The following is a 27932-nucleotide window of genomic DNA, read 5'->3' on the forward strand; positions in this document are numbered from 1 at the left end:
TTCCCCCAAAATGAAAATGCTACCCTCATTTTTTTTTTTTAATCTACATTGATTATCTCTGGTTAACACTCACTATTTAAGTTAGAATGCTGGGGAAATCAAGATGCCAAAAACAAAAAGGTGATGAGCAGTCGCAATTGCAGATCGTCTGGCTGCCATTCAACGGTATCTTAGCATTACCATGAAACTGAATTACTTCTGAATTACATGAAGTCAGTCATAGAGAGCAGTTAGGCTTCATTTCCATCTATTAAACAATGTACTTTTAAAAGATGCTTGTTTAATTTTGCAGGCAGATGGTTGGTAAAAATGTGCAGCTATTGTTTAGGGGAGTGGAAATTGCACACCTTCTTTGAAATTGCTGTCCCTTCTTGGGTACTGTGTAAACAGCTAAAATTATTAGGAAAGAGTGCGTTTTAACAGTACACCAAAACAAACACTCTTGTGATATTTGGTTCAGCGTTCAATGTACAAGGTGTAGTCTATATTCTTTGTACTGTTAAGTAGATGCCATTAAAATAATTTTATGTGCAATATATTTGTTAAATATTTGTAGTGGTTGAATATGTATTCATATATGTAGCAGTTTGACATTTTAATGAAGCCCATTCTTTTTCAAGCAGATTTCGGTGTGTTTCTTCTCACTTAGATATGCTTTCTGAAGATTTTGAAACTGTCGACCACCGGTTGAAGCTCTTCCTGGATGTGGAAGTTTTTGAGGGAGAAGAAGAGATTATTTGCTTCCTGAAAGTGAGAGGGTTTTTTATTTTATTTATTTATTTTTTTGACTTTTACATATGCACACATTTTCCTCCTTTTGTATCACTGACAGTATTGCATCTCTCATGCATATAATTGGCTTTAAAACAGTGTTTTTTTTTTATCTATCCAGTTATTACTATAGAAATTATGTATTAAAATTAGTGTATTCAGCACTGATCAGCACACATCAGTACTTGCTGATCAAAATCGAGCATTCAACAGCAATGTAAAACTATATATATTGCATGGAAAATAGGTGTGAGGAGAATTTGTTGAGCTCTGAGGTTAAGTGGTTTGAAATTTTTTTTTACTTCTTCCTGCTTATAAAGGCATAAAATATTTTTCTTAGCCAGCTGGCTATAACCAGGCATCCAGTACAATAATTCAGCCAATAATAAACTCTGTACTAGGAAAGTGATCTTTTACAGTTGGGGAAATAAGTATTGAACGCATCAACATCTTTTTTAAGTAAATATATTTCCAATGAGGCTACTCACATGAAATTTTCACCAGACTTTGGTATTAACTCATGAAAGCCACACACATAAAGAATCCAAACATTAAAGTTCATAAATAAAGCTATGTGTAATAAAGCAGAATGACACAGGAAAAAAGTATTGAACTGAAATTTATTTAATACTTAGTGGAGAAGCCTTTGTTTGTAATGACCACTTCAAGGCCCTTCCTGTATGAAGACGTTAATCGGCCGCAGTATTTCAGGTGTGATTTTTGGCCCAGTCTTCTAAACATATTGTCTTTAAATCTTGTTCAATGGGATTCAAGTCAGGTGATTGACTGGGCCATTCTAACACCTTGATTTTTTTTCTCTGAAGCCAATTGAGAGTTTCCTTTGCTGTATGATTTGGATCGTTGTCCTGCTGGAAGCTCCACCCACGTCTCATCTTCATCATCCTGGTGGATGGCAGCAAATTCTTCTCAAGAATCTCCCGGTAAAGGGCTCCATTCATCATTCCTTCAATTATATGAAGTCTACCTGTACCATGCAATGATAAACAGCCCCACACCCTGATGCTTCCACCTCCAAACTTCAGTGTTGTTATAGTGTTTTAAGGGTTATGTGCAGTGCCATTTCTTCTCTAAACATGGTGTGTAGTATGACAGCCAAAAAGTTCAATTTTGCTCTCATCTGACCAGACTACAATGTCCCAGACTTTAAACGAGCGTCGACATGCCTTTTCTTTAGTGGTGGAGTCTTGCAGGGTGAGCGTGAGCAGTGGAGTGCATTGCCTATTGTTTTCTCTGTGATGATGGCACCTGCTGCCTCCAAGTGTTTCTGGAGCTCTTTCCAAGTGGTCCTTGGCTCTTGGACTACTCTTCTGACTATTCTTCTGACTCCCTGGTCAGAAATCTTGCAAGGAGCTCCTGTGCATGGCCGGTGGATGATGGAGTGATTTTGCTTTCACTTGCGGATAATGGCCCCAATGGTGCTTACACGAGGATTCAGAGGTTTTGAAATACGTCTGTATCCGATTCCGTCAATATGTTTTGCAACATTTAAGGTTGTGAAGGTCTTGGGAGAGCTTTTTGCTTTTACCCATCATGAGATGTTTCTTGCGTGACACCTTAAAAAGGCAACAAAAGCCTTTTTATAGCCCATCAATTTACTAACCCAGCTGATATTAATTTGCACAGATAGGAGGTATTGGTAGTTATGGATTTCAGCTGGTTCCTTGCCTTACCTTGCCTTGGAGAACTGCTTTTCCTTAGCGTGTTCAATACTTTTTTCCCATGTCATTCCACTTTATTACACATCTTTATTTATGGACTTTAATGTTTTGAATTCTTTATATTTCCGGATTTCTTGAGTTAATACTGATGTCTGGTGAAAAATTCATGTGAATAGCCTCATTGGATATATATTTACTGAAGGAAATGTTCGATACTTATTTCCCCCACTGTATTAATTATCCATGGTGCATGTGGGTGCACACCTATCATGTCCTACACATTGGCTTGGAGGAATTTTAGCCCATTCCTCAGTACAGAACAGCTACAACTCATGGATGCTGGTGAGTTTCCTCAATGAACTGCTTGCTTCTGGTCCTTCAACAACATTTTTGTTGGATTAAGGTCAGGTTTAGACATTAATGGCTGTGTGTTGAGTTATTTTGAGGGAACAGCAAATTTACACTGTTACACAAGCTGTACACTCACTACTTTACATTGTAGCAAAGTGTCATTTCTTCAGCGTTGTCACATGAAAAGATATAATCAAATATTTACAAAAATGTTAGGGGTGTACTCACTTCTGTGAGATTGTGTGTGTGTGTGTGTGTGTGTGTGTATATATATATATATATATATATATATATATATATATATATATATATATATATATATATATACACACACACACACACATACAATAAACAAACAGAGCTGGGTAGAGTAGGCAAAACATTTTACTCAAGTACAAGTTAAGCTACTTATAAAAATAATTACTCAAGTAACAGTAAAAGTAATAATGTTAATAATTACTTGAGTAAGAGTAATAAATTATCCAGTGAGAAGACTACTCAAGTAGCAAGTTACTTGGAATCTGATTAAAATGAAGGGAAAATACTGAATCTCAGACTATGTGGAGAACTGTAAGTCATACCCCTCCTTTGTAGTCTGTTCGTTCTGTTTATATGATATAAAACCTGATTTCAGCATGAAGGAGCATATCCCTGTCCTGTGATGGGTACAATAACACAGAAACTGTAATTTTCACACAAATCTCTCACACAGCAAAAATCAAACATTTTCCCAACAGTTGACTGTCTTAATATGTTAACAACACAAACTTGTCAGCATCTGCATTTAAATAGGACAACAGAGAACAGAAGAAGAGAAAGTGTGTGTACAGAGAGATTGAGGGTTTGTGTGTTTTAATACGTTTGTGTGTGCGCGTCCTGCCTCCTTCGACACTCTCACTTCTTCCCCCTCTCCAGGACAGAGCCCAATTAAAAAGCGAGCGGTTGTTGCTTCTGTGTTCAGACCACTGCAGTGTATTGCCAGACTTGCAACCTCATTATACATGATATAAACAAATTATTAACACTATTCATTATATATATATTCATTAACATTTATCAGTAACCGAAGAATGCCACAGATTGTAGTGAAGTACATTTCTGGATTATAAATTAATTTGTGTTTTATAATGTGTGTGTGTGTGTGTGTGTGTGTGTACAGGCTTGTTCATTTTCATGGTTCCCTTCATTTCAGATGTCTGTTGTGAAATTTGGAGATCCAGTAGTATTCCCATCTCTCATGGTTGTGTCCAATCAGCGCATCTACATCCTAGAAATGATCTCTCAGGCAAAGTAAGCTACTTGGTTACATTACAAAATATATGAAGTTCATGTAGAACACTCATATGTGATTTCATATGTTAACCTCAAAAGGCAATCAGAACACGCACTAATTTTCCAAACTTTTTGTTCCAGTAAATCTGTTCTGTTGACTTGAAAAGCCACGTGGCATAATCAACAAAAACAGCTATTCTGTAATTTCGACCTGAAAATTCACAGAAAGCAGTTTACTGTTGAGACATAACCAGGCCAAGTGAAGTGTTTTTCCCCAAAATTCTGCCCTTGTCTAAACCTTTACACACATTATCAAATTGGGTCGCTAAGGCTCATTATTTTATATAGCCTAAAGTTTGCTATTAATTTGCTGTGGATGGTCTCACTTGGATAGCCTAAAGATCGCACTTACTGAAAACTACACTCAAGTGTCATTCATTATTCAGTGGATAACTTCACTTGGATTCTGTAGCCTTAAAGCTAAAAGCTCAAATAATGAAATCAAAATTGACATCATGTCTCTCAAGGTTTCAGGGAGTTTTTCTTTGCCTCTGTCTCATCTGGCTTTCTCATTGGGGAGCTAAATCTATTTCTAGAGTCTGTAAAGCTGTTAAAATGTAAAAATTGTTATATAATTAAATTGAATTGAATTAGAACATTAACCGGCTTCCTAATTTGTACAGACAATATGACCAGAGTCATTATTTTACAGTAATTTTAAAAAAACCTTCCATTACATGTTACATTACATGATTACTGAACACTGATTTATTAAATGTTTAAGCTAAGGCTCATAGCTATTTGTCAGTCATTATAACGTATTGAGTTCTTGGTAATCTATTGTAATATGGTTCAGGACATGTTTGCCTCTGAAATAGCATCACAAAAGATAGACGAAGGTATAAAGACATTAGGACAAAAAGACAAAAATTATATGACCAGAACTCTATTGCTCAAGAAATTGTGCACTTTCAGGGGCCAGGGCCTAAGATTTAAAATAGTGAAACAATCCGTGATAGTGCATTGTTTTGCGTTGACTTTTATTTACATTTTGTTTACAACTCTTCCCACTACTCTTGTTTTCCTCTGTATCTGAAGAGGGCATCCCTCAGAATGGCTGCAGAAGAGGAGCAGCCATCGACTGTGTGAGCTCAGCTACCTGGAGGTAGGTCTCGGTTCACAAAGCATCCACATGGAGTTTGATATGAACGCTGCTGCGTACACACTTTTGGTTCGCGACAGTGCTCGGTGCGAACACTTCTTCAACCGACTGACAGGCAGGTACCCTCCTTCTCATATACATATCCATCTCCATGTGCATTCTTGCAAATACAGAGCTCATGTGATGGTGAAACCTAAATGTGAATTCCAATCCTTACATGCTATCTTGTCCATTTTTCACATCAGTGTTATTTTTAATTTCGTTCTAAGTGTTTTAATAAATGTACAATGAACATTCTAAAAGGAAATTTTAGATACGATAAGATGTTACACAGTAGTCATATTCATTGCTTTCAGTCATTAGATATTTTAATGTAGCAATTTAAGTAAATAAAATGGAGGATAGGGTTGGTTAAGGTGAGAGAGAATTTTTTTTTAGCTTAGTTATGACTTGGACTCAAAATGTTGTGTTTTTTAGACCATTTTGTAACAGGTATCTAATGGGAAAACACATTTGTCGATTATATGTAATTGGTGGCATGGTGGAACATTGGGTAGCATTGCCACCTCCCAGCTCAAGGGTCCCTGGTTACTGTCTGTCCAGAGTTTTGCATGTTCTCTCCATGTCTGCATGGGTGTCCTCTGGGTTCTCCAGTTTCCCCATGTCCAAAAACATGCAGGTAGGCAGATTGGCAACTCTGAATTGCCTCTAGGTGTGACTGAGTTTGTGAATGTGTGTGTGTGAATTCTCCCTCTTCACGCCCACTGTCACTGAAATAGTCTCTGGATCTTCTGTGACCCTGACCAGGAGAAAAAAAGTTACCGAAAATGAATTAAAAGAAGAGTATTTACCTCAATGCAGATCCAAGATCGGAACTAAGAATGGAATCTCTGTTACTGTTATTTACATGCAGGATCAGAACTAGAACTTCACTGATTTAACTAATGTTTTGAATGATTTAATCACACCAAATTGGATTTTGTCCAGCAGTGTTCAATTAATACATATCAATGGGTTTACTTTTACCAGCTGGAACAATTAAGCCTGTACTTAGTATTATTTTTTGGTAGTGCTGTGAACTGGAATAAATGCTGCAGGATTAGGAGATCCTTGTTTATTCTGAGTGCTATTACCATTGTTGAAATAAAGTGTCAATGAAAGAAGCCAGACACCATTGAACTGCTCATTGGTATGCAGTGATTGCTCAAGCCACTCACTTATTGTTAGTAAATGTCGGGGGTCAAAAATATGGGTTCAGAAAGACATCTGTAAAAATAATTGTAGGCAATAAACAGATAGTTGTCTTGAAAAAAGATAATATCAGAGGCTTTTCTTTCACAAAACATTAGCTAATGCTTGACATCTCACTCAATGCTAAGCACACCAGAGCAGCACTTTATTATAATAATTATTATTATTCAGCACTGTACAAATTATCTGAATCTGTAAAAAGAGAGGCTGTTTATGCCCCATTCTTTTATTGTTCTGTGTATGTCGTTTAGGGTTATGACTATACAAAACTAAATGGTAATCCTTTTCATAAAAAGACTTTTATGACTAACATGCCATCCCATTAGCAAACTAAACTATTTCAAGCCTCACTGAAGGGAAATTCATTTAAAGTCAGGGAATATTTAGGGTATTATAGTTAGGGTATATTTTACATAAAATAAATCTGAGGTTTATGTCTGAAGTGGAATGTCTGGACAAGACGGCAAATATTACCCAATTACTATGTTCAGAATGACATATCTTCTACTCTCTGAGAGAGGATGGCTAATCTTTTTATGATTTGGCAAGTAAGACAACAGCTGTGATGTGATGTTTCAATAGACTGTGTTCAACAGTGTTTTACATTTCATCCTTGGTTTATCTATTAGGTAGATCACTTACTTTCTGTGCTTTGGTTAACTCCTATGAACTCTTTCGACAGCCTTGTCAACCTTTTCCAAAAGCCTTATCCTCCAGCTAAGACTGGATAAAATAATGTCTAATGGGAAATCACCAAAACTGATATTTTATTACATTTACATTTATTCATTTAGCAGACGCTTTTATCCAAAGCGACTTACAAATGAGAAAATACAAGCAGAGCAATATCAAGCAGAGCCATACAAGTAGTGCTACCATACAAGATTCATTAATTGAGTTCCAGAAGAAGCAAAGTGTGCAGAGTAGAGGTGTAAATCCCAGAGTAAGGTTGTTGTTTTTTTTGTTTTTGTTTTTCCCCCATTATTATTATTTTTTAGAACATAAGAGAGCTTTCCTTAACCTTTTGTTCATCCTGGATGAATGGATAAACATCCATTTTAAGCCAGCAAACTAGTTTCCCAGAACTTTTAAAGCCCCTCAGATCAGTGGTGACGGTTATACCAGTTATCTTAACTTTCTACTTTGTACATTCAAAATGACCTGAATGACTAAAAGCTATAGACAATTTAAGAGCAGGACTGAGAATGGAGTCTTATGGAACCACTCATTACTTTTAACAAAGCTGCTGTGATTTCACACACTGACACACTTCTACCTTATTTTTAACCCACAAGTGAGACTGGTTGAGGCTGACTTAAGCCCCATATACTAGCAAGCCTTTGTCTGTTCAGTATTGCTTCAGTTGAAATGGTGATCACATTATACCAGATACTATGCTACAAATCATAGGTGGTGTGAATTTATGCAGGATAAAAACAAGTTATGATTTAACTTGACCTGACGGGCTTCTGCCTTCAGCTTCTTGTAGCAGCCTCTTCAGTTAATCATGGTACTCACTTTGTACTCATGGGAGAATTCCTTTCTGAGGTGTGAGTTAAATTCATCTCTCACTGAAGTGTCTGCCAGACACTCCCAAGCACAAATCCAACTCTCAAACAAGTGGTGACCAGTTGACACCTTGTGTCTAAAACATAAAGCCTGATGATACAATCACAAAATCAGTCATTTACCTTTGGCCCAAGGTGGTCTGGTAATAAGTACACTATAAGAGCAACCTTGTGTTAAACTATAGTGTTTAACACAAGGTTGCTCTTATAGCCTTATGTTTTGTGACAATCATAAAAAGAGGAATAAAGGTGTCAACTGGTCACCACTTGTTTGTGAGTTGGCTTACACAGAAGCCTAATAACATTTCACCATACCATTCACCTTTAAATTGGGGTGGCTGTTTTTCCCAGTCATACCCCTGCAAGTATTGCCATCATTCCCAACATGAGTATTGAAGTCCCCCAGAATCAGTAAAAGGTTTTCTCTCAAACAACTGCTCTCAAACAACTACCCAACCTTCTCTAAGAAGGCTGAATACTCCCAACAGCTGTTTGGTACGCATATGTGTGTGTGTGTGTGTGTGTGTGTGTGTGTGTGTGTGTGTGTGTATGTATGTATGTATGTATGTATGTGTGTGTGTGTGTGTGTGTGTGTGTGTGTGTGTGTGTGTATGTATATATATATATATATATATATATATAATTACACGCATATATATATATACGTGCATACATACATACACACAGCTTGCCATGTTACTGAGAAACTGCAAAGCCCTTCATCCTGAACACTTTCCTGTGTCAGAAAACCTGAAAAGAAAACCAGAAAAGCCTGAAGTTACAGCTTTACTCCTGACCATTACAAAGTGCTGACACTGGAGGCTTCTGCCATAAATGTTAAATAAACGTCTTCTCACAGAAAATTTCAACATATTAACAATTAATTCTGTTGATCAAATCAATTGATTCAGCACATCTCCTAACATGTCTGTGTAAATTATTACTATAGAAATGGTACCATATTAGAATGAGAGTATTAATATATTAAGAAGCAACTTTTGACCAATCAGAATCAAGATTTCAACGGCACTGTGGTATAATGCTTATTAAATAATACAATTTACCAATACATGATTACTTTATTGTGTTGCAGTTTTTGAGTCTCTTATTGAATGGTATAAAACTAAAACGAGAGAAAAAAAATATCTAGATACCTACTGAAGAAAACTATTTTTCCCAAGAAAATATAAGTCAGACATTTAACTCAGAGTTAAATTATTTAATAATGGATATATAGATGGTAAAAAATGTATTGAGGAGGTTACCGATAATACTCTTCTTTCCATAAAAGAAATAGCAAGGGAATCTGCCCCAAGGTCTGACAGCAAGCTTAAGACCATCTCAACCACACGACTGAATCCCAAACACCATCTGTGGTATGTAAAAGAAATCCCTTATTTCCACCACCTCAATTTTTGTTTCTTTAATCAAAACGATTCTCAGATTTAGCATTTCAAAATTGATTGATTCTTGTGCTAATGTACTTCATCTGTTAGATGCTACATGACAGTAAACTTTCTCAATTAATTCAATCATCTCAGATATCTATGCTGTTTTGCAGCAGTTAGGGTGCTGCACTTTCTGTAATTAATTATATTAAGGCTATATAAAACCAGAGTTCATTCTAACCTTTGTGCAGCCATATCCTTTATTTATTAATGGTTTTGTATAATGCAGCCATATTGATTTTTGCCCATACTTCTGTTTTTCCCCATTTGTTCCTGTATGGATTAATTTCTATATATTTGGGTGACTCAAGTTGTCATGCTTCTCCAAAGATGCCTCACATTTATATGTTTTTCTAATCTTGTTCTGAAGGCCCCTGGTTTGTGAGGGCAGTAAGACACGCAATGATGAAGACAACCATCCTCCATTCTTTTACCTGCTGGCCTTCCTCAAGCTAGGTGAGTGTTTATGACTCTAGATAGATAATGTATTAGAATTTCGTCTGTGGCAATTGCAGCATGCACTGAGCAGGTTAATAGTTAAGAGGTTGAAAGTTGCTTTTTTTGTTGTTGTTTTTTGCCAACTTTGCATACAATTAATTTATTATAAAGGCCAAAAATTCAGGATTAGTGCTCTTGGAGGCTACTTTTTTCAATTATTTTTCAATTATTCTCTACTAGGATTTTTTTTTTCTTACAAATAAATCAAATTCTCTCCCTCCGCAATTATCAGTTTACCTAAGTATTATTCATTTCTTTCTACATAAATAATACCCATTTTCTATAATTGATAGACATATTTTTTCTTTAATGCAAGGGCCAGAAGCTGTGGGGTTTTTTTTGTATTTTATTTTTTTATTTTTATTTTTTTTTATTTTTTTTTTTACAATTTTACTATCAATTTTATACTCAACTACTGAGTCAACCAGTACACTATTACATGACCAGACAGCACTAAATTAGTGTGACAATTTGTTTCTTCCTGAGAGAGCACTCTGTCTGGAAGCACTGACATCTGCCCTTCTCCCAAAGGTTTGAGAACAGGGAGTGGGCTGTTGAGAGCAAGCAAACCTCCACTGTAATTAACCTTTCACCTTAAAATGACCTACACTCCCATCAGAAAATACTGGAATGGCAAGGCATGGCAAAATTCTTTTTTTTTTTTTTTTCTATTCACTGGGTTTGAGATCTAAAGATGAATATGAGATGATCGATCATGATTTCAGCTTGCATTTCCTGATATTTATATCTGGATGTGTTAAACAAGTTGGAACATGGCACCTTTTGTTTGAACCCACCCATTTTCAAGTGATCAAAAATATTGAAACTTGTAACTAACAGGTATTTCTCGTAGCTCTGAATGTCTACTCTTGCCCTGGGTTTCACATGTAAAGACTGCGTTTGTTGTTAAAAAGGGTAAACCAACATGAAGACCAGAGAGCTGTTTATGGGAGAAAAGCAAATTTTGAAGCTGAGAAATTAGGGAAAATTTATCAGAACCATTGCATAAGCATTTGAAATGCCTGAAAAGGAACAAAATCACTGGTGTACCAACAACCAGACATCGAACAGGCCAAGGAATACAACAACAGTTAATGGCAGATACACTGTTAGAGTTGTGAAGAAAAACCCAAAAACGACAGTCAGTGACATCACCAACAACCTCCACAGGGCAGGGGTGAAGTTATCACAGTCCACCGTTCAAAGGAGAGTTTGAGAACAGAATATAGATACTATACCACAAGATGCAATCCACTCATCAGCAGTAAGAATAAGAGGACCAGATTATAACTGGCAAAGAAATACAGAGATGAGCCATAAATTTATGAAACCATGATTAATCTCTACCAAAGTGATTTGTGAGTGGTAAATGTATGTGAACCTCTAGGTTTAGCAGTGAATTTGAAGGAGAAAATAGAGTCAGGTGTTTTTAATCAATGGGATGACACAGGTGTGAGTGAGTGCCCTGTTTCATTTAAAGAACAGTCTCACTATCAAAGTCTGATCTTCACAACACATGTTTGTGGAAGTGTATCATGGCACAAACAAAGCAGATTTTTCAGGACCTCAAAAAGAGAGTTGTTGATGCTCATAAGACAGGAAAAGGTTAGAAAAACTTCTCTAAAAATTTTGGACTCCACCAATCCACAATCAGACAGATTGTATACAAATGGAGGAAATTCTAGACCATTGTTACCCTCCCCAGGAGTGGTCGACCAACAAAGATCACTCCAAGAGCAAAACGTGTACCTGAGGTCAATAAGGGACCCAGGGTAACTTCTAAAGGCCTCTGTCATATTGGCTAATGTTCATGAGTCCACCATCAGGAGAACACAGAACAACAGTGGTGTGCATGGCAGGGTTGCAAGGAGAAAGCCACTGCTCTCCAAAAAGAACATTGCTGCCCTTCTTCAGTTTGCTGAAGATCACATGGACAAGCCAGAATTCTATTGGAAAAATGTTTTGTGGACAGATGAAACCAAAATAGAACTTTTTTGGTTTAAATGAGAAGCATTATGTTTGGAGAAAGGAAAACAATGCATTCCAGCATAAGAACCTTATCCCATCTTTGAAACATGGTGATGGTAGTATCATGGTTTTGCCTGTTTTGCTGCATCTGGACCTGGACAGCTTGCTATCATTGATGGAACAATAAATTCTGAATTATACTAGGGAATTCTAAAGGAAAATGATTGGGCATCTGTCCATGAACTGAATCTCTAGAGAAAGTGGGTCATGCAGCAAGACAACGACCCTAAGCACTGAAATTGTTCTACAAAAGAATGGTTAAAGAAGAATGAAGTTAATGTTTTTGAATGGCCAAGTCAAAGTCCTGACCTTAATCCAATAGAAACGTTGTGGAAGGACCTGAAGCAAGCAGATCATGTGAGGAAACCCACCAACATCTCAGAGTTGAAGCCGTTCTGCACTGAGGAATGGGCTAAAATTCTTCCAATTCTTCCTGGACTGATCAACAGTTACTGGAAATTTTGGAAGCTTTTGACTGCTTTTGTACAAGACTAATCATGAGATTAGTCTTCACAGATTTCGTAGGTCAAGCAGAGAACAGTGTTATCAATCATGCCATGGTAGGCTAAAATTCCTGTCCTCCATTTTGAATCTTCTAAAAAACTTTCCTTTTCGAAAGTGTCCTAGATCATTCGTCCGATTTTGGTGAAATTTGTAAGAGTCAAACGCTTTTTGGTAAACCAAACTGTTCTCAAATAACGTGCGGACGAATTCGATGGCGATCATGCCAAAACAGAAGCGTCCCGCACCGTTTGTCATAGACTCATGAATGAGGTGTCAAACCTCCTCGGCTTATTGAGGAGAGGTGTGACTTTTATAAGCGATCGGAATGCTGGAATTCCCGCTACGGAAGCTCAAAGTTGGAAAATTTTCCCATAGACTTGCATTGAGTTGCAAAAGTATTGGCGCTCTAAACAGCCAGCTCTAAAAGTATTGCCTCCATACACGTCCAGCTCTAAAATGTATTGGCGCCCAATCTGTCTGGCTCTCAAAATGTATTGGCACCCCATGTGGCCAGCTCTAAAAGTATTGCCTCCGTTCAGATTCGGCTGTAAAATGTATTGCCGCCCGATCTGTCCGCCTCTAAAAAGTATGTGCACCCTATCTGGCCAGCTCTGAAAAGTATTTGCACCCTTCACGGTCGGCTCTAAAAAGTAATGGCACACTGCAAGGCCATCTCAAACAGTATTGGCGTCCTTTCTGTCTGGCTCTCGAAGGTATTGGCGTCCTATGCTTCCGGCTCTCAAAAGTAGCGGCATACTACGCCGTCAACTGTCAAAAGTATTGGCACCCTGCGCGTCCGGCTCTCAAAACTATTGGCGCCCTACGTTGTCGACTGTCAAAAGTATTGGCGCCTTGTGTCTCCGGCTCTCAAAAATAATGGCGCTCTGCGTGGCCAGCTCTCAGAAGTTTTGGCACAATGCGCGACCAGCTCTCGATAGTATTGGTACCCTATGCGGGCGGCTCTCGAAAGTATTGGCATCCCAGTTTCGCTTCGGCAAGCACCACTCACATTTTCTTCAGGAAATGTACTGATCTAGTTATCATTCTTCTTTCACTTTTTTTTCGGCGCGTAACTAGTCCCGCACCGTTTGTCAGAATTATACGACTGAGGTGTCAAATCGATCGGCTTATTGAGGAAAGGTGTGCTATGACTTTTATAAGCGATCGGAATGCCGGAATTCCGGCTACGGAAGCTCAAATTCGGAAAATTTCACATTTCCCATGGACTTCCATCGAGTTTCAAAAAGTTTTATCGGAATTCACCGGGTGAGGTGTCAAATGGATCGGCTTATTGAGGAGAGGTGTGCTAAAGCATTGGCAACCTATCTGGCTGGCTCTCAGGAGTATTGGCACCCCGCACGGCCAGCTCTAAAAGTTTTGACTCCGTACAGATTTGGCTGTACAATGTATTGCCGCCCAATCTGTCCACCTCTAAAAAGTATTAAGGCCCACTCTGGCCAGCTCTCAAAATTATTGGAATACTGTCTGGCTACAAAACTATTGGAATGCAGTTTAATTTCAAAAGTATTGGGGCACGGTCTTTTTTCAGAAGTAGTGGGACACGGTCCAGCTTCAAAAGTACTGGGACACGCTGTGGCTTCAAAATATTGGGACACAGTCTGGCTTCAAAAGTATTGGGACACTCTCTGGCTCAAAGAGTATTGGGACGCGCTCTAGCTCCAAAAGTATAGCGGCACTGTCTAGCTCCAAAACACACTTTTTTGAAAAAGTATTGGGACACATTGGGTCTTGTTTCGAAAGTATTGGAACACTAGCTCCAAAAGTATTGGGATGCTCTCTAGCTCCAAAAGTATTTGGAGACTCTAGCTCCAAAAATTATTGGAACATGGTCTAGCTCCAAAAGTGTTGGGATACTGTATCTCCAAAAGTATTGGAACATTGTGTAGCTCCAAAGAATTGGAACACAGTCTAGTTTCAAAAGTATTCGAACACCCTCTAGTTCCAAAAGTATCTGTACGGCTCTCGAAAGTATTGGCGTCCTACGCGGGCAGTTCTCGAAAGTATTGGTGCCCCGTCCCGGTTTAGGCACGGCAAGCACCACTCACATTTTCTTCAGGAAATGTACTGGTCTAGTTATTATTATTATTCTGAGAAAAAATTAAGTGGCTACTTCTCCCAGAGCTTTCAAGCTACATGCACCAAACTCTGCACAGACTTTCAGCCTGTTCTGACTCAAGTTAGTATTACTTGTCTAAGTGATCGGTATTACAGAATTCCCATTATGGAATCTCAAATTGTCCATTGACTTGCATGAAAAATTTCTGACTGTTGTAACTCCTTGAGCTTTCAAACTACTTTCACCAAACAGTACAGTCCTTCAGGCTGATCACACTAGTCAGGCTCTGTTTTTCTAAATTGATTGGACTCCTGTATTCCTGTAGCGGAATGTTGAAATAACCCAAATACTCCCATTCACTTATAGTTGCACACTTACAGGTGTGCTTGCATATTTGTGCTGTTGTGAGGGATTCTATTCAGCGGCTTGAATAATTTTGAAACTGGAGTTGTCATTATATTTTGCAATTTCAGTTGAATTTGGGGCAACCACTTGAAGCATTCTGTAATAAAGTTTAAATTCGGGCAAGGAGGAGGCGGGAACTGGCTGAACATGAACATAAAGTTTAATAGTAAATGAAAATCAAATATAACATAAAACACACAGACAGAAGTCAAACGCAAAGTGCATGCGCGTAGCCCCCACCCCCCCCCCCTCTTCCGGCCGCTCCTTTATCTCTCTCTCGCGCTCTCTGTCTCACTGATTCAAAGCAGTGCCAGTGCCTCCTCGTCACACTCCTCTGCAGCCAGATTCAAGTCCCTGGCCTGACGCACTTTTGGGAGGGCGGTGCTACCCTCTCGGCTATATCTTATATAGGAGAGACAAGGAGGAGGAAGAGGGGAGAGTGAAGGAGCAAGCTGGAGAAAGTGCCAAAGAGAAAGAGAGGAGAGAGAAAAAAAACTCCAGTCCCCAGACATGCTGTCATCTACTTCTCAGCAAGCTGGGAAGCAATCCCCCATGCCACCCCTTTTCCTGCGGACGGCAGCCGCACCTCCCCCTCCCAATGGACGGCTGTGGCTCCTTCCCTTTTGAAGCAGATGGCAGCTACATCTCCACTTCGCTGGCGGACGGCAGGCTCCTCCCCTTTTCAGGCTGACTGAAGCGGTTCCTCTGCCTCCCAGTGGACGGCAGCGACTCCTCTTTTCTCCTCGGCAACAGCTCCAGCTCCAGCATCACCACCTCCTTGGCATCGCGATCCTCCCACAGCAGCGAGAGCTCTCAAACAGCGTGTCCCTCCTCCCTCCTGGGTTTCTGCAACAGTGTAATAAAGTTTAAATTCTGGCAAGGAGGAGGCAGGAATCGGCTGAACATAAAGTATAATAGTAAATGAAATTCAAATATAACATAAAACACACAAACAGAAATCAAACACAAAGTGCACGTGCATCATTCTCTCTCTCTCTTTCTCTCTCACTGATTATCCAAAGCAGTGCCAGGTGTGCATCTTCACATCCTGGCTTCTCCCGACTCTTCATCATACATTCGTTGTGTTGAACTATTTCAATAGCTTTTGTTTGGTTTGTTCATTGCAAACCGCTGAAAGTCTGACAATAAACCTGGTTTGCAATTGGTGGTTGAATAATTTTGATTGCAACTGTACATTGATCGAATGTTCAGACCCTTGCTCCGAATGTTCAAGATTTCAAATTCCAACTGTCAAAACTCACACACACCTGTGTGCACAAGGCCTGAAGTTCCTCTCCTTTCCCTCGCACTCTGTCAGGGTACATGTAATCTTTCTCTCTCTCTTTATCTATCTATCTATCTATCTATGCAACTCTACAAATATTGGCACTGTATGTATCTATGTATATCAGTCAAGGAATCTATATATCTACCTATAGTATAATCTATCTGTTTATCCAAGTCTAAAATATGTTGTGGTCTGAAGAGATTTGGTCATAAATCTAAAAGATATGTGCAAAAACAAGACAACCCATCACCCAATGAGCACCATGCCCACAGTGAAACATTTTTTTCTGAATCGTGGATAGTTCCAAATACCAATCTATTTTGGCCAACATGTAGGCCTCTGCAAGACAATCTGTTTTGGCAGACATGCAGACCTCACCTTGCAGCACGATAATGACCCAAAGCACACCACCATTTCAATAAAGCAGTGACTCCAATAGAAGTAGTTTTGGATTGGCCCAGTCAGAGCCTAGGTCTAAGTCCTATTGAAAACCTTTGGAAAGGAATGGTTGCATCTTTTGACTGTTTTAGAATGGCTATGCACTGTATGTTACTTATAATGGAGGACTATTTTATAATGTACTAGTATATAAAGAATTCTGTGTTTGATTGTTAGTCTGCTTTTGTATTTCTTTCTCCTAGGTGACTCTTTGACTTCAGTGACTGTTCTGGCCACTCCAGAAACACTTTTCCTCCTTGATGAAGATCACCAATGGAGTAAGAGCTTATCCAGTGTCACAGCCAATGAGGAGGCACAAACCACCAGCGGGCAGGTCACCGTTCTCGAAATGCAACCTATCAGCTATGTCAGCTCTATCCTTCTGTTCTCATCTGATCCATGCTGTCTGGACATTCAGCTTTATGATGAGGTGTGTATGTGTATTTTAATATGTATTTCCTAACCTGACTGCACATTATATAATCCGATTGAGACACGTTTACAGATTCAGAATACTAGTGTACTGCCCTTCCCCTCCCATTCTGTCACACAGATATGTCTAACAAGATAATGAATACCATTTATCCATTCTTTACTTGCTCACCTCACATTTATCTCTCTGTCTCTCTGTCTGTCTGTCTGTCTGTGTGGCAGCTGGCCAAAGAGGAGAAAACATGGCCTTTAAGGGCTGAGGCTGAGAAGGAGATCCAAGGTTTAGTGAACTGGATCAAGGACCAGTGGGAGGCCATGTTTGGGGTCAAACTCATCACTGCTATTCAGAAGTGACATTGTTCATCTACTGTTATAGTTTCTACTATTGCACTGTTCTCAGTCTTTTTATGAGCACATCAGTTTTTTTTTGCACTGTCTACTTGGGTTCTCCCACATATTTTATCTGTGTATTATCTAATTATTTTCTGTGTGTTATTAATGATAATGTTGCTTATTGTTCTATGACATCAGGAATATTCTCTTTGTTGCTGCAAAGATTACTTCAGTAGCCATGTATGTACATAACTAATCAAAGTGCCTTGGTTGTCACATGGGAAAATGCATTGCAACCCAAGACACTTTATTCAGAGGGTAATTTATTCTGTTATGAATAAAGGCTGTATTGCAATCCACTATTTATAACAGTTAGGATTGGGATGTATGTTTTCAGTGGTTAATTCTTGTGATCTGTGAGGTATAGTGTTGTATAAGTATTTGATTTCTTCTGTTTTTATGTACATCTCATACTGAATTGTTTCAGAAATTAAAACTAAATATAACGTAACCTGAGTAAACACAAAATACAGTTTTTAAATTGTAATATATTATTTATTGAAGCAAAAAAGTTATCTAATACCAACTGGGCCTGTGTGAAAATGTATTTGCCCCTGTAATTACTAATTCCCCAATATATTAAACTGCAATCATAATGGGGTTCAGCTGGAAAAGATGCAACCAGGCCTAATTACTGCAAACCCTGTTAAATCAAATCAACACTTAGAGCTTTTTTAAAAGCATGAAGCTGATTAAAAGGTCTTGTACAGTAATACACTATGCCAAAGTTCAACGAAATTCCAGAAATGATGAAGAAGTAGTTGATTGCACTACATCATTCTGGGAAGAGTTACAAAGCTATTTCGAAGGCTCAGGAACTTCAAGGAACTACAGTGAGAGCCACTATCTCCAAATGGAAAAACCTGGCACAGTAGTGAACATTCCTAGAAGTGGCCTCCAAGAACACAGCAATGACACCATCAAAGAAACTACAGGCATCAATAAAAGTCACTGTTCACGACTCCACTATCAGAAAGACACTGAGAAAAAATGCCATCCATGGAAGAGTGGTGAAAACCACTGCTAACCTAGAAGAACATGAAAGCTCATCTGAATTTTGCCAAAACACAACCTCGGTGATCCTCAAACCTTTTGGGAGAGTCTTTTTTTGGATTGATGATTCCAAAGTAGAACTGTTTGGAAAACCAGGGCCCCATTACATCTTGCATAAACCAAATGCAGATTTCCACAAAAAGAACATCATTCCTATGGTCAAGCATGGTGGTGGGAGAGTGATGGTGTGGGGATGCTTTGCTTCTTCAGAGCCTGGGAAACTTGCAGTAATTCAGGGAAACATGAATTCTGCTCTCTACCAGAAAATCCTAAAGGAGAATGTCCAGTCTTCAGTCCGTAAGTTGAAACTCTGGTGCAGCTGGATTATGCAGCAAGACAATGATCCAAAGCATAGGAGCAAGTCCTAGTCCTAGAAGTATGTGAACACGCTAACTGAAATTTATTTAATACTTAGTGGAGAAGCCTTTGTTTGTAAGATGCTCCCTGTATGAAGAAATTAATCGGCCGCAGTATTCAGGTGTGATTTTGGCCCATTCTTCTAAACATATTGTCTTTAAATCATGTTTAATTGGATTCAAGTCAGGTGATTGACTGGGTCATTCTAACACCTTGATTTTTTTTTTTTCTCTGATACCACGTTCGAACGTTCGCCTCACACATCCAGGGTCAGGGGTTCGATTCCCACCGTGGCCCTGTGTGTGCGGAGTTTACATGTTCTCCCCGTGCTGTGGGGATTTCCTCCGGGTACTCCGGTTTCCTCCCCCAGTCCAAAGACATGCACGGCTGACATGATTGTCATGTCCAAAGTGTCCGTAGTGTATATGTGGGTGTGTGAATGTGTATGTTTTTGTGTGCCCTGCAATGGATTGGCACCCTGTCCAGGGTGTACCCCGCCTTGTGCCTGAAGCTCCCTGGGATAGGCTCCAGGTTTCCCTGTGACCCTGAACAGGATTAAGCAGTATAGAAGATGGATGGATGGACCAATTGAGAGTTTCCTTTGCTGTATGCTTTGGATCGTTGTCCTGCTGGAAGGTCCACCCACGTCTCATCTTCATCATCCTAGTGGATGGCAGCAGATTCTTCTCAAGAATCTCCTGGTAAAGGGCTCCTTTCATCGTTTCTTCAATTATATGAAGTCTGCCAGTACCATGTGATGAAAAACAGCCCCACACCATGATGCTTCACCTCCAACTTCACTTTTGGTATAGTGTTTCAGTATTTCATAGGCTTGTCCAAATGAGTTTAGCAAACTTTAAACAAGCTTCAACATGTCTTTTCTTTAGTAATGGAGTCTTGCGGGGTGAGCGTGAACAGTGGAGTGCATTGCCTATTGTTTTCTCTGTGATGATGGCAACTGCTGCGTCCAAGAGTTTCTGAAGCTCACAAAAGTGAGTACACCCCGCACATTTTTGTAAATATTTGATTATAACTTTTCATGTGACAACACTGAAGAAATGACACTTTGCTACAGTGTAAAGTAGTGAGTGTACGGCTTGTGTAACAGTGTAAATTTGCTGACCCCTCAAAATAACTCAACACACAGCCATTAATGTCTAAACCGCTGGCAACAAAAGTGAGTACACCCCTAAGTGAAAATGTCCAGATAGGGCCCAAAGTGTCAATATTTTGTGTGGCCACCATTATTTTCCAGCACTGCCTTAACCCTCTTGGGCATGGAGTTCACCAGAGTTTCACAGGTTGCCATTGGAGTCCTCTTCCACTCCTCCATGACGACATCACAGAGCTGGTGGATGTTAGAGACCTTGTGCTCCTCCACCTTCCGTTTAGTTTAACCACAGGGTCACATTTTTAATCTGAGTAAAGATGTCCGTCTATGAAAGGTTTATCTACTGATAAAACTGCTCTTCTTCCTTTATCATTTCTATTCTTATGTTTCATAGTGTCTTTTTACTGATTATGATTTCCCGTGGAAACTGGTCGTTGATTCCATACCTCGTACTTTTCTTCCTTTACTCATAAGTTCCTTGTGTTTGTATCCCCCTACTTTTGCGACAATGGGTCTTGGCCCTTTTCTTTGTGGATTTTTGCCTCCTCGGCAATGAACTCAGTGGAATGTTATATTTATTGCTGTTTCGGGTGAGATTTTTAGTTTATTGACCATGAAGTCCTTGATTATGTTTCTGGGTCTTCGGATGGCTGTTCAGGGATCTCTGAGAGAACTATATTGTCCCTCATGCTTCACACTTTTAGATACAGTATGGTTTCTTTCATTTTTTTTGTTTTCTTTGGTCACTGATGTGAGTTGTGTCCTGAGTTTGCTAACAGATAGGCATAGTGTTTAATTTTCTCTTGTTAGCACTGCGACTTGCTCCTGACTAAAGTCCAGGCTTACGTGTATTGCCTGGAATTCTCTGTGTAAGATTTCAACCAGAGTCTTGCATCGAGTCCTGACAGTTTACTGTCAATGGATTGTAAATTGTCAATAACCTCAGCACAGCATGGTGAAATTTGGTGGTCTTCAGCTTCCTTCGGTGAGCTGGATGGAAGTGTACGCTTGGTAGGTGTTGTGGTGTCTTTGCCTTTGGTTTTGCCGTAATTTTTTTCCTTATTCATGTTGATGTAGGTGTAGTAATTCGATATATTCCTCGAGTTCTTCCAGAGACAGATATTGTTGGGCTTTGATGATGTAGAATTTCTATTTTTCATTGCTTGCTGTTTGTTATTGTTGTAAAACTAGCAGCAGAGAGCTGCCATGTTGTTTCTCATACTCCGTCTCGTGGGAGTATGTGCAGTGCGTCATGCTCCTCCTCACAGACAAACTCCACAGAGTGACCGTCTAGGTTAGCATCACTAATTCCTACTGTGATTGGTGACAGCATCCAATTAGCTAGCCCTGACTCAGAGCCTCAGATGCAGACCCAGAGAATTATAGCATAACCTCAGTCCAGAATTTCACAGCAAACATAAACACATGACACTAGAAGGGTAACACTAGTAGTGTACATGATAACTTTACACTACAGTAAAGTTAATCCTTCCATACCCTTTGCAGCAGCACCATGCTTCTCTTCTTTCTATGTCTGTCCATGTCTATCAGAGTCTTCGTACTCCTGCAGTTGTCATAGCTGAAAGTTGTCATTTCTGAATTGTAAAAACTGTCAAGATAAGTTAAAGATTATGCTGAACTTAAAGATTACGTATTACAAGTCTTTTCAGTATGTGATGTTGATGCAGAATGCAATGTTTTTTCAAGTAGTTGATCCATACAGACCGGACTATGATTGTGTCTATGCAGCTGGCAGTGCATGATTTTGCCATCATCACTTTGTTGCAAAGGCACAGTCAAATATTCTTAATTAACTCAAAGGGTCTGTTGAAGATAATGCTGCAATAGTGTTATTGGACTTTGCAGAAAATTACAGCTTTGTCATTTAGGATGCTGTTTAAATCCATTACTGGGATAATAGCCAGGCCACTCTACACCCATTTGTTATATATTCCAGATGTTCATTTGGTCTTGAGTCTTCTGTCTGTGTCATATCTGATAGCTTACATCATGACACAGTGACTGTCCATGCATTCATCATCACATTATTAAAACAAATCAAGGAAACATACATGTAAGGAAGATATCTTACTTGGTGGAGCTGCCAGTCAATATAAGAACTACATTAACTGTGTAAATTTGTTAGTTTGTACAGACTATGGGCTTATAGCTGACTGGCACTTCTTTGGAACAGGTCATGGCAAAGGTCACTGATCAGGGAGTAGGCCACTTTAAGGGCTATCCCAAACGCAAAATCCTTCCAGTGCACTGGAATGTTCACTCCCTGAAAACATCCCACAATGCACTGCAAAAACCCAGGGCGCATTAATGCTCACTATTGGTGAGCACAAATGGAAGGCTGCGTCCTAGTAAGGCTACATATCTCAGCTGCCACGTCATCAAGCACTGTTGAAGGCTGTCTCAGTTTGAAGGATCCTTGGAAGGCAGCCTTTGTTTCGTGGCCTTCCTTTGGTGAATTTTGAAGGATGCATTAGTGTATCCTTCACGTCCTCCAATCACACACGATCCTTTGCACACATTCCAAAATTCACAGGGAAAAAATGGGAGACACGAGCTGGCACTGAGCTCCCCGAGGTTGTTATGAAATATAAGACCCAAAACGGAGATGAAGGCATCATGCTTTGGGAGACCACAGACAGTTGTCATATGATTCGCATTCGCTGTATTGCATTATATAAAGTCAGTTAATATAACGATATTTAAAAAGTATTTTTACTACATTATTTTTAAAGAGTATTATAATAGTAAAATTACAAAAAATAAATAGTACATGTAAAAATATTATGGCAATACTGTTATGGCTTCGGTACTGGAAAAATAAAGAACATTACACTGTTACTAGAAATGCACCTTTATACTGCCATAACATAATACCATTATATATTTGTGGCGGTTTTCATACAGTGCAGATCTCATACATTACACCCTAGTGAAAGTGAAAGATAATGATTTAATTTAAGCTTAAATATATTATTATTTAGCTCAAGCTGTGAAGTATTAATATTGTATGTTAAAGCTGCAGTAACTTTGCCTCTCTATCGCCATCTCTGCTTGAAACATAATGCTGCAAGTTTACTTGTGGAGGCCACCCCCCCCCCCTTCCCTTTAAACGTAGGTTGTGTTTTTTTTTTTTTTTTTTTTTTGTGGTTACATTTATGGTCGCTATTTTCCCCAATTATTTTTGACACTGTCACAGCCTCAGAATAATATCAGTGCTGTAGTGTATATAGTAATAGTAGTTATGGTTTTAATGTAATCTCCTTTTACATCTCTGTTATATTCTGCTTGCAGGTAATCAGAGATGAGTGGATAGTGCCTGTCCTCCCTATAAGCTTTGTTGTTGTTTGATTATTTTTTATTCAATACATTTTGTTTTTGCTTTTCAAACTGCGAGTGGTTTCAGTTTAATATGTTGCAGGCTAATTTATTGTTATTTATTTATTTATCTATAATAATATTGGACTTGTTTTTGAATCTGCAGTTGCATATTTGTCTTGTGGGTGTTGGCAACACTTAGGTATTCATACCTGTTATATATTAGCTTCAATACTTGGCAATGGAGGTGGCACGGATACGGTTTTCTTGGAGTAGAGGTGAGTTGCTCTCTCTCATAGCTAGCAGAAAGTGCAATTTACCACACTGACTACAGCAAAAAAAAAAAAAACATAGGAAACTTGATATCTGACTGAATCAATCAAACAAGTATGCTAATGTTAGCTAGCTACCTATTGAGAAATGTCTTACCTGTTCAGCGGGTAAAAAAAAAAAAGCCATCTCTGCATCAGTCTTTAGTCCCTTCAGATCTCAGTTTTTGGCACCTCTCAAAGAGCATGCCGTTTTAGCACAAGCTCTGTAGCATTCCCTTTATGAACCCTTTTTCTTGGTTTTGACAACAGCTGATTCCCCAAATGTCAACGTTGATAGCATTTAGAACTATCCAGATTAAAGCAGCAATCTAGATGACAAATTTAAATTCTAAGCAACTCTTGAAAGGATAAGCTACAAACACACCATCATCCTCAGTCCCCACACACGCGATATAGTAGCAGGCGCTTCTTTCTGTTTACGGACGTGACGTAACAATACAAAGGCCACGCAAATGACATCAAACTGACGTTTCCCATAAAATCCGACCCAACAACTCAAATTATAAATCATTTTTATAAGCTTATAATTGCAAATCGAGGTAAGATAAGGGGACAGTTTTAACACTGATTTTTTTATGTGCTTGCTTAAAAATAGATTGTTGTTCATTTTTAACCAAAAAAAGGTAGATACTGCAGCTTTAAGCAGAAGTGTAGCAATGCAGGGTTTTTTTTTTAAATGTGTTCTGTAAAATGAACAGTAGGAGGTGCTCTATGCATATGTTCTCGTAGCCGTGAGGACTTACTAGGCCGTTTCATTCTAGTGTTCAGTGCCATGGAGGAGTCTAGTCTAGAAGTCTCAGATAGACTGTTCTAGGAAGGAGGCAGCCTCACTAGGACACAGCCTTCCATTTGAGAAACACCCTATATTCCCTTACTGGAAATGGCGTCATGTTATGTGAAGCCTCTCAGGCAACTTCCGGCTACAAATGTAAGTAGCTTGTTATTGGTGTAGCTCTCAAATGATTTCTTACATCAACAATTTTTAACTTTATTTGACATTCTGTATATGACTTTTTACGTGTTTAATGATTTAAAAAAAAAAAAAAAAAAAAAATTTTAATCCACTAGCTTACCTATGATTCTGCTTGACATAAATTAAAGATAAATTAAAAAAAGATTCTGCTTGGCAGAAATTCGTGTGATTAAACTAGCAAATTTATGACATATAAAACTTGAATGTTTGTTGGTGACTTTTTATAGTGTGAGTACATAGTCCTGTTGCCTAAAATTCAGTTATCAGTGCCCCAATGTATACTGAGTCAGGGTCCAACTTGTGTACACAATATACTGATTCACTACCTACTGACTAGAGAGCAATTTGAGATATACCCAACGTTCTAATCTGGAAGTCCGTGGTGTTGTGCTGTCAATAACACAGGCACACTGAGCTCTCTGATACTCAGGGAGAGAGGGGAATACCTGGGTATGTCTCAACTAAGGATGTCACGAGAACCGATACTTTGGTACCAAGTCGGTACCAACATTCTTAAAATGTGACAGTACTTGTTTTTCTGGAGTAGCGTTGGAACCGTTTCTAATGGAGGTACCGTGGTTGCAATTCTTCCGGACCTGATTGGGGCAGCAAATACGCGCAAGTGTTTTAGTCGGTCCACAAGTGGTGAAGAACAACAACTACAAGCACACGGGGAAAAACTACAGAAGTTTAGCTCCACCGCGACTCGTTGAGAGGAAAGGTGGTATGGAATATGGAAATACTTTGCATCCGAGGCGGATGACAACAAACATATAATTGATGCTGTGAAGCCGGATCGCAGTGTTATAAACTACCTCCTAATGGGCCACCGTGCATCGCCATTCAGCCCGTGTCCTTTCAGCTAAATGTAGCCTAATGTCACTAATAATTATTCACGTTCATGCTTTTAATAAATCTTTTTGGCCTGCCCCCATATCAGTGAATTTAAACTAATGCTTGCATTCAGAGTATAAGGGGTGTGTGTGTGTGTGTGTGTGCGCGTGTGCGCGTTTAGGAGTGCTGCACCTCCACTGTAGCCTCCACTCATCGTCAGACAGTGTTTGATAACTAAAATCTCTCTCTCGCGCTCTCTCTTTTTGCCAGTATCAGTCAGAGGAGGATGTCCTCCAGGAGAGTTTTAATTAATTTTTTATTTTTTTATATTTTATTTTTATACCACACCGTGGTATCGACTTTGGTATCAAGTATCATGTACTCTGTGGTATCGGTACCGACTACTAGATTTTTGGTATCGTGACATCCCTAGTCTCAACCAGCTCCATAGTGCAGTTGGTAGCATTTCAGACCAGTTGCACATCATCATATAAAAGTCGTTTAAAGTACAGTCCCTTCCAAAACTATTAGAAGCTTTTGTATCAGACAATCCAATTTTTAGGTGAGAAAAAGTATAGGAACAGACGTCTTAAAGAAAATGAAAGTAAATAGCTCTTTGGTTGCATATTCCTTGCTTGCAATAACCAAATCAAGCCTGTGACTCACTGACATCACCAAATTGTTGGTTTCTTCTTTTGTGATTCTTTTCCAGGCTTTTACCTTAGCCTGTTTCAGTTGTTGTTTGTTTAAGGGGTCTCTCCCTTCAGTCTCCTCTTCAGGATTTTCCGCATTTAGCTTACTGTATGTGCTCATGCATTGACAATAGTATGACCCATTTTAGGGGTGGTCAAATTTATATTGATATTTTCTTTTTAGATATACTGGGCAATGTGAACTATTTTTCATTATTAAAACTTAGGCTATTAAAACTTAGAAGTTGTGAAAATTTCAAGACCCCCCTACATCTTGTTTTAACATCCTTCAGGAGGGATCAAGCCTTATTTAAGGAGTTAGTGTTTTGACACGGTTGCTAGACGGGATCTCTAACCACTCAACATTTGTGGGGAAGATCTGGCTGACACTTTTCATTGTGTTCCGGATTGTTCTTACTGTGGAGGGTGGTGAGACCATTTAGCACAATGAGCAGAACAGATTTTTATGTAACAGCTTGCAGCCTGGATGCGAGAATGTATGCTATGCTGTCTTCGCACCACTCTCGCAGGTAAACTTTTGGGTTTTCAAGATCATCACCATCAGCACATCGTCTATCATGTACCTATGCATTGCTATACACAAGATTGCACGCGTGACAGATGACGATTATTGGCCACAGGGTAGCAAGGTGCCAGTCACAACTACAAAGCAACAGGTGAAGTGGGTAAGGAGATGCCCATGATTACAGAGGAGATAGAGATGTCTGAGTGCATTCACGAAGCATGAAGGTCTTTGTACTGCACCTAATCTCACCCAGTGAGGCAGCCTTTTTCTTTGGCCAGTACATACTCTATGGCTTTGAAGTCGCACCATCATATGTGTGCCAGCACAGCCCATCCCCACACAAAGTTGATTCTTTTGTATCACGGCCCACTGAGAAGACTGTCTTTCTGTTTGTCATGTACGTGGTAAGTACATGGCACTCAGTGTCCTTGAGATGCTACACCTTGGTAATGGAGAACTGAGACTCCATGCATAAGCGGTAACAGTGGAGATGCCTACTCCACATCGCACCAAGCTACCATGATGCTTTGAGGAGGAACATAGCAGGCCAAACAAAAATTTATTTGCAAGAAAACATTGCTGTTGAGGTTACGGGTGATGAGGTGGAGTGTCTGCGTAGGCACCTGAAGATGGCACAGCGACACCTAGCACAGGCCTACAAGAATGAAGAGGGCATGGAATCAGTGACGGACAGCAGCAACCCAGAGTCTAACAACATGAAGGCCGAGCAGATACAAGCTACAACCACCAAAATTGACATGGTCAAACCTGAGATATATTGTTCAAGTTATGAACATTTGTTTGCCATTAGGGCAAGTCAAATGTCCCATTCACTTCTATTCAAAATCTGTCACCAACACTAAATGTACGAGTTTAAAAAACCATAAATCAAACAATCTACAAATCAGTCAGCAAGGTCTCCTTACACAAACCTTGTTACCATCAGTTAGTTAACCATTAGTTAAGCGATTTGGTGAATGAAGTATAGTTTTGAGCTTTTGTTTGAAATGACAAGACTCTGTTGTCTGCTGTTCAAATTTCATAATAGGCACCCATTAAAAGTACAATAAAGGACTGTTTGTTAGTGGAGAGTAAAAAGGTCAAAAAGGGCCAGTCTCACACACACCTCACCCCCTCCTCCTCTCCTGAGTGC

At 39.2% G+C, this 27932-nt stretch overlaps 1 protein-coding gene and 1 pseudogene across 5 annotated transcripts in view; both read left to right on the plus strand.

Moving 5' to 3' along the window:
• stk11ip (serine/threonine kinase 11 interacting protein) overlaps positions 1-18016 on the plus strand; it is a 68785-nt gene extending 50769 nt beyond the window's left edge. For 4 of the 5 annotated variants that reach the window (XM_053638751.1, XM_053638750.1, XM_053638752.1 and 1 more), the window contains exons 20-26: positions 650-750; positions 3994-4091; positions 5172-5350; positions 9346-9430; positions 9873-9958; positions 16944-17170; positions 17395-18016. In XM_053638751.1, coding sequence (XP_053494726.1) covers positions 650-750; positions 3994-4091; positions 5172-5350; positions 9346-9430; positions 9873-9958; positions 16944-17170; positions 17395-17526 — 908 coding nt within the window. In that variant the 3' untranslated portion in view covers positions 17527-18016. Of the gene's footprint in view, positions 1-649; positions 751-3993; positions 4092-5171; positions 5355-9345; positions 9431-9872; positions 9959-16943; positions 17171-17394 lie in introns of those variants that run through there. The other variant, XR_008387382.1, reaches the window with a different exon arrangement.
• Positions 18017-23663: 5647 nt separating this feature from the next.
• LOC128615735 (gap junction gamma-1 protein-like) lies at positions 23664-27689 on the plus strand (annotated as a pseudogene).
• The last annotated feature ends 243 nt before the right edge of the window (positions 27690-27932 follow it).

The sequence above is a fragment of the Ictalurus furcatus genome, chromosome 12 (genome assembly GCF_023375685.1).
Source record: "Ictalurus furcatus strain D&B chromosome 12, Billie_1.0, whole genome shotgun sequence".
In the NCBI taxonomy this organism is placed as follows: Eukaryota; Metazoa; Chordata; class Actinopteri; order Siluriformes; family Ictaluridae; genus Ictalurus; species Ictalurus furcatus.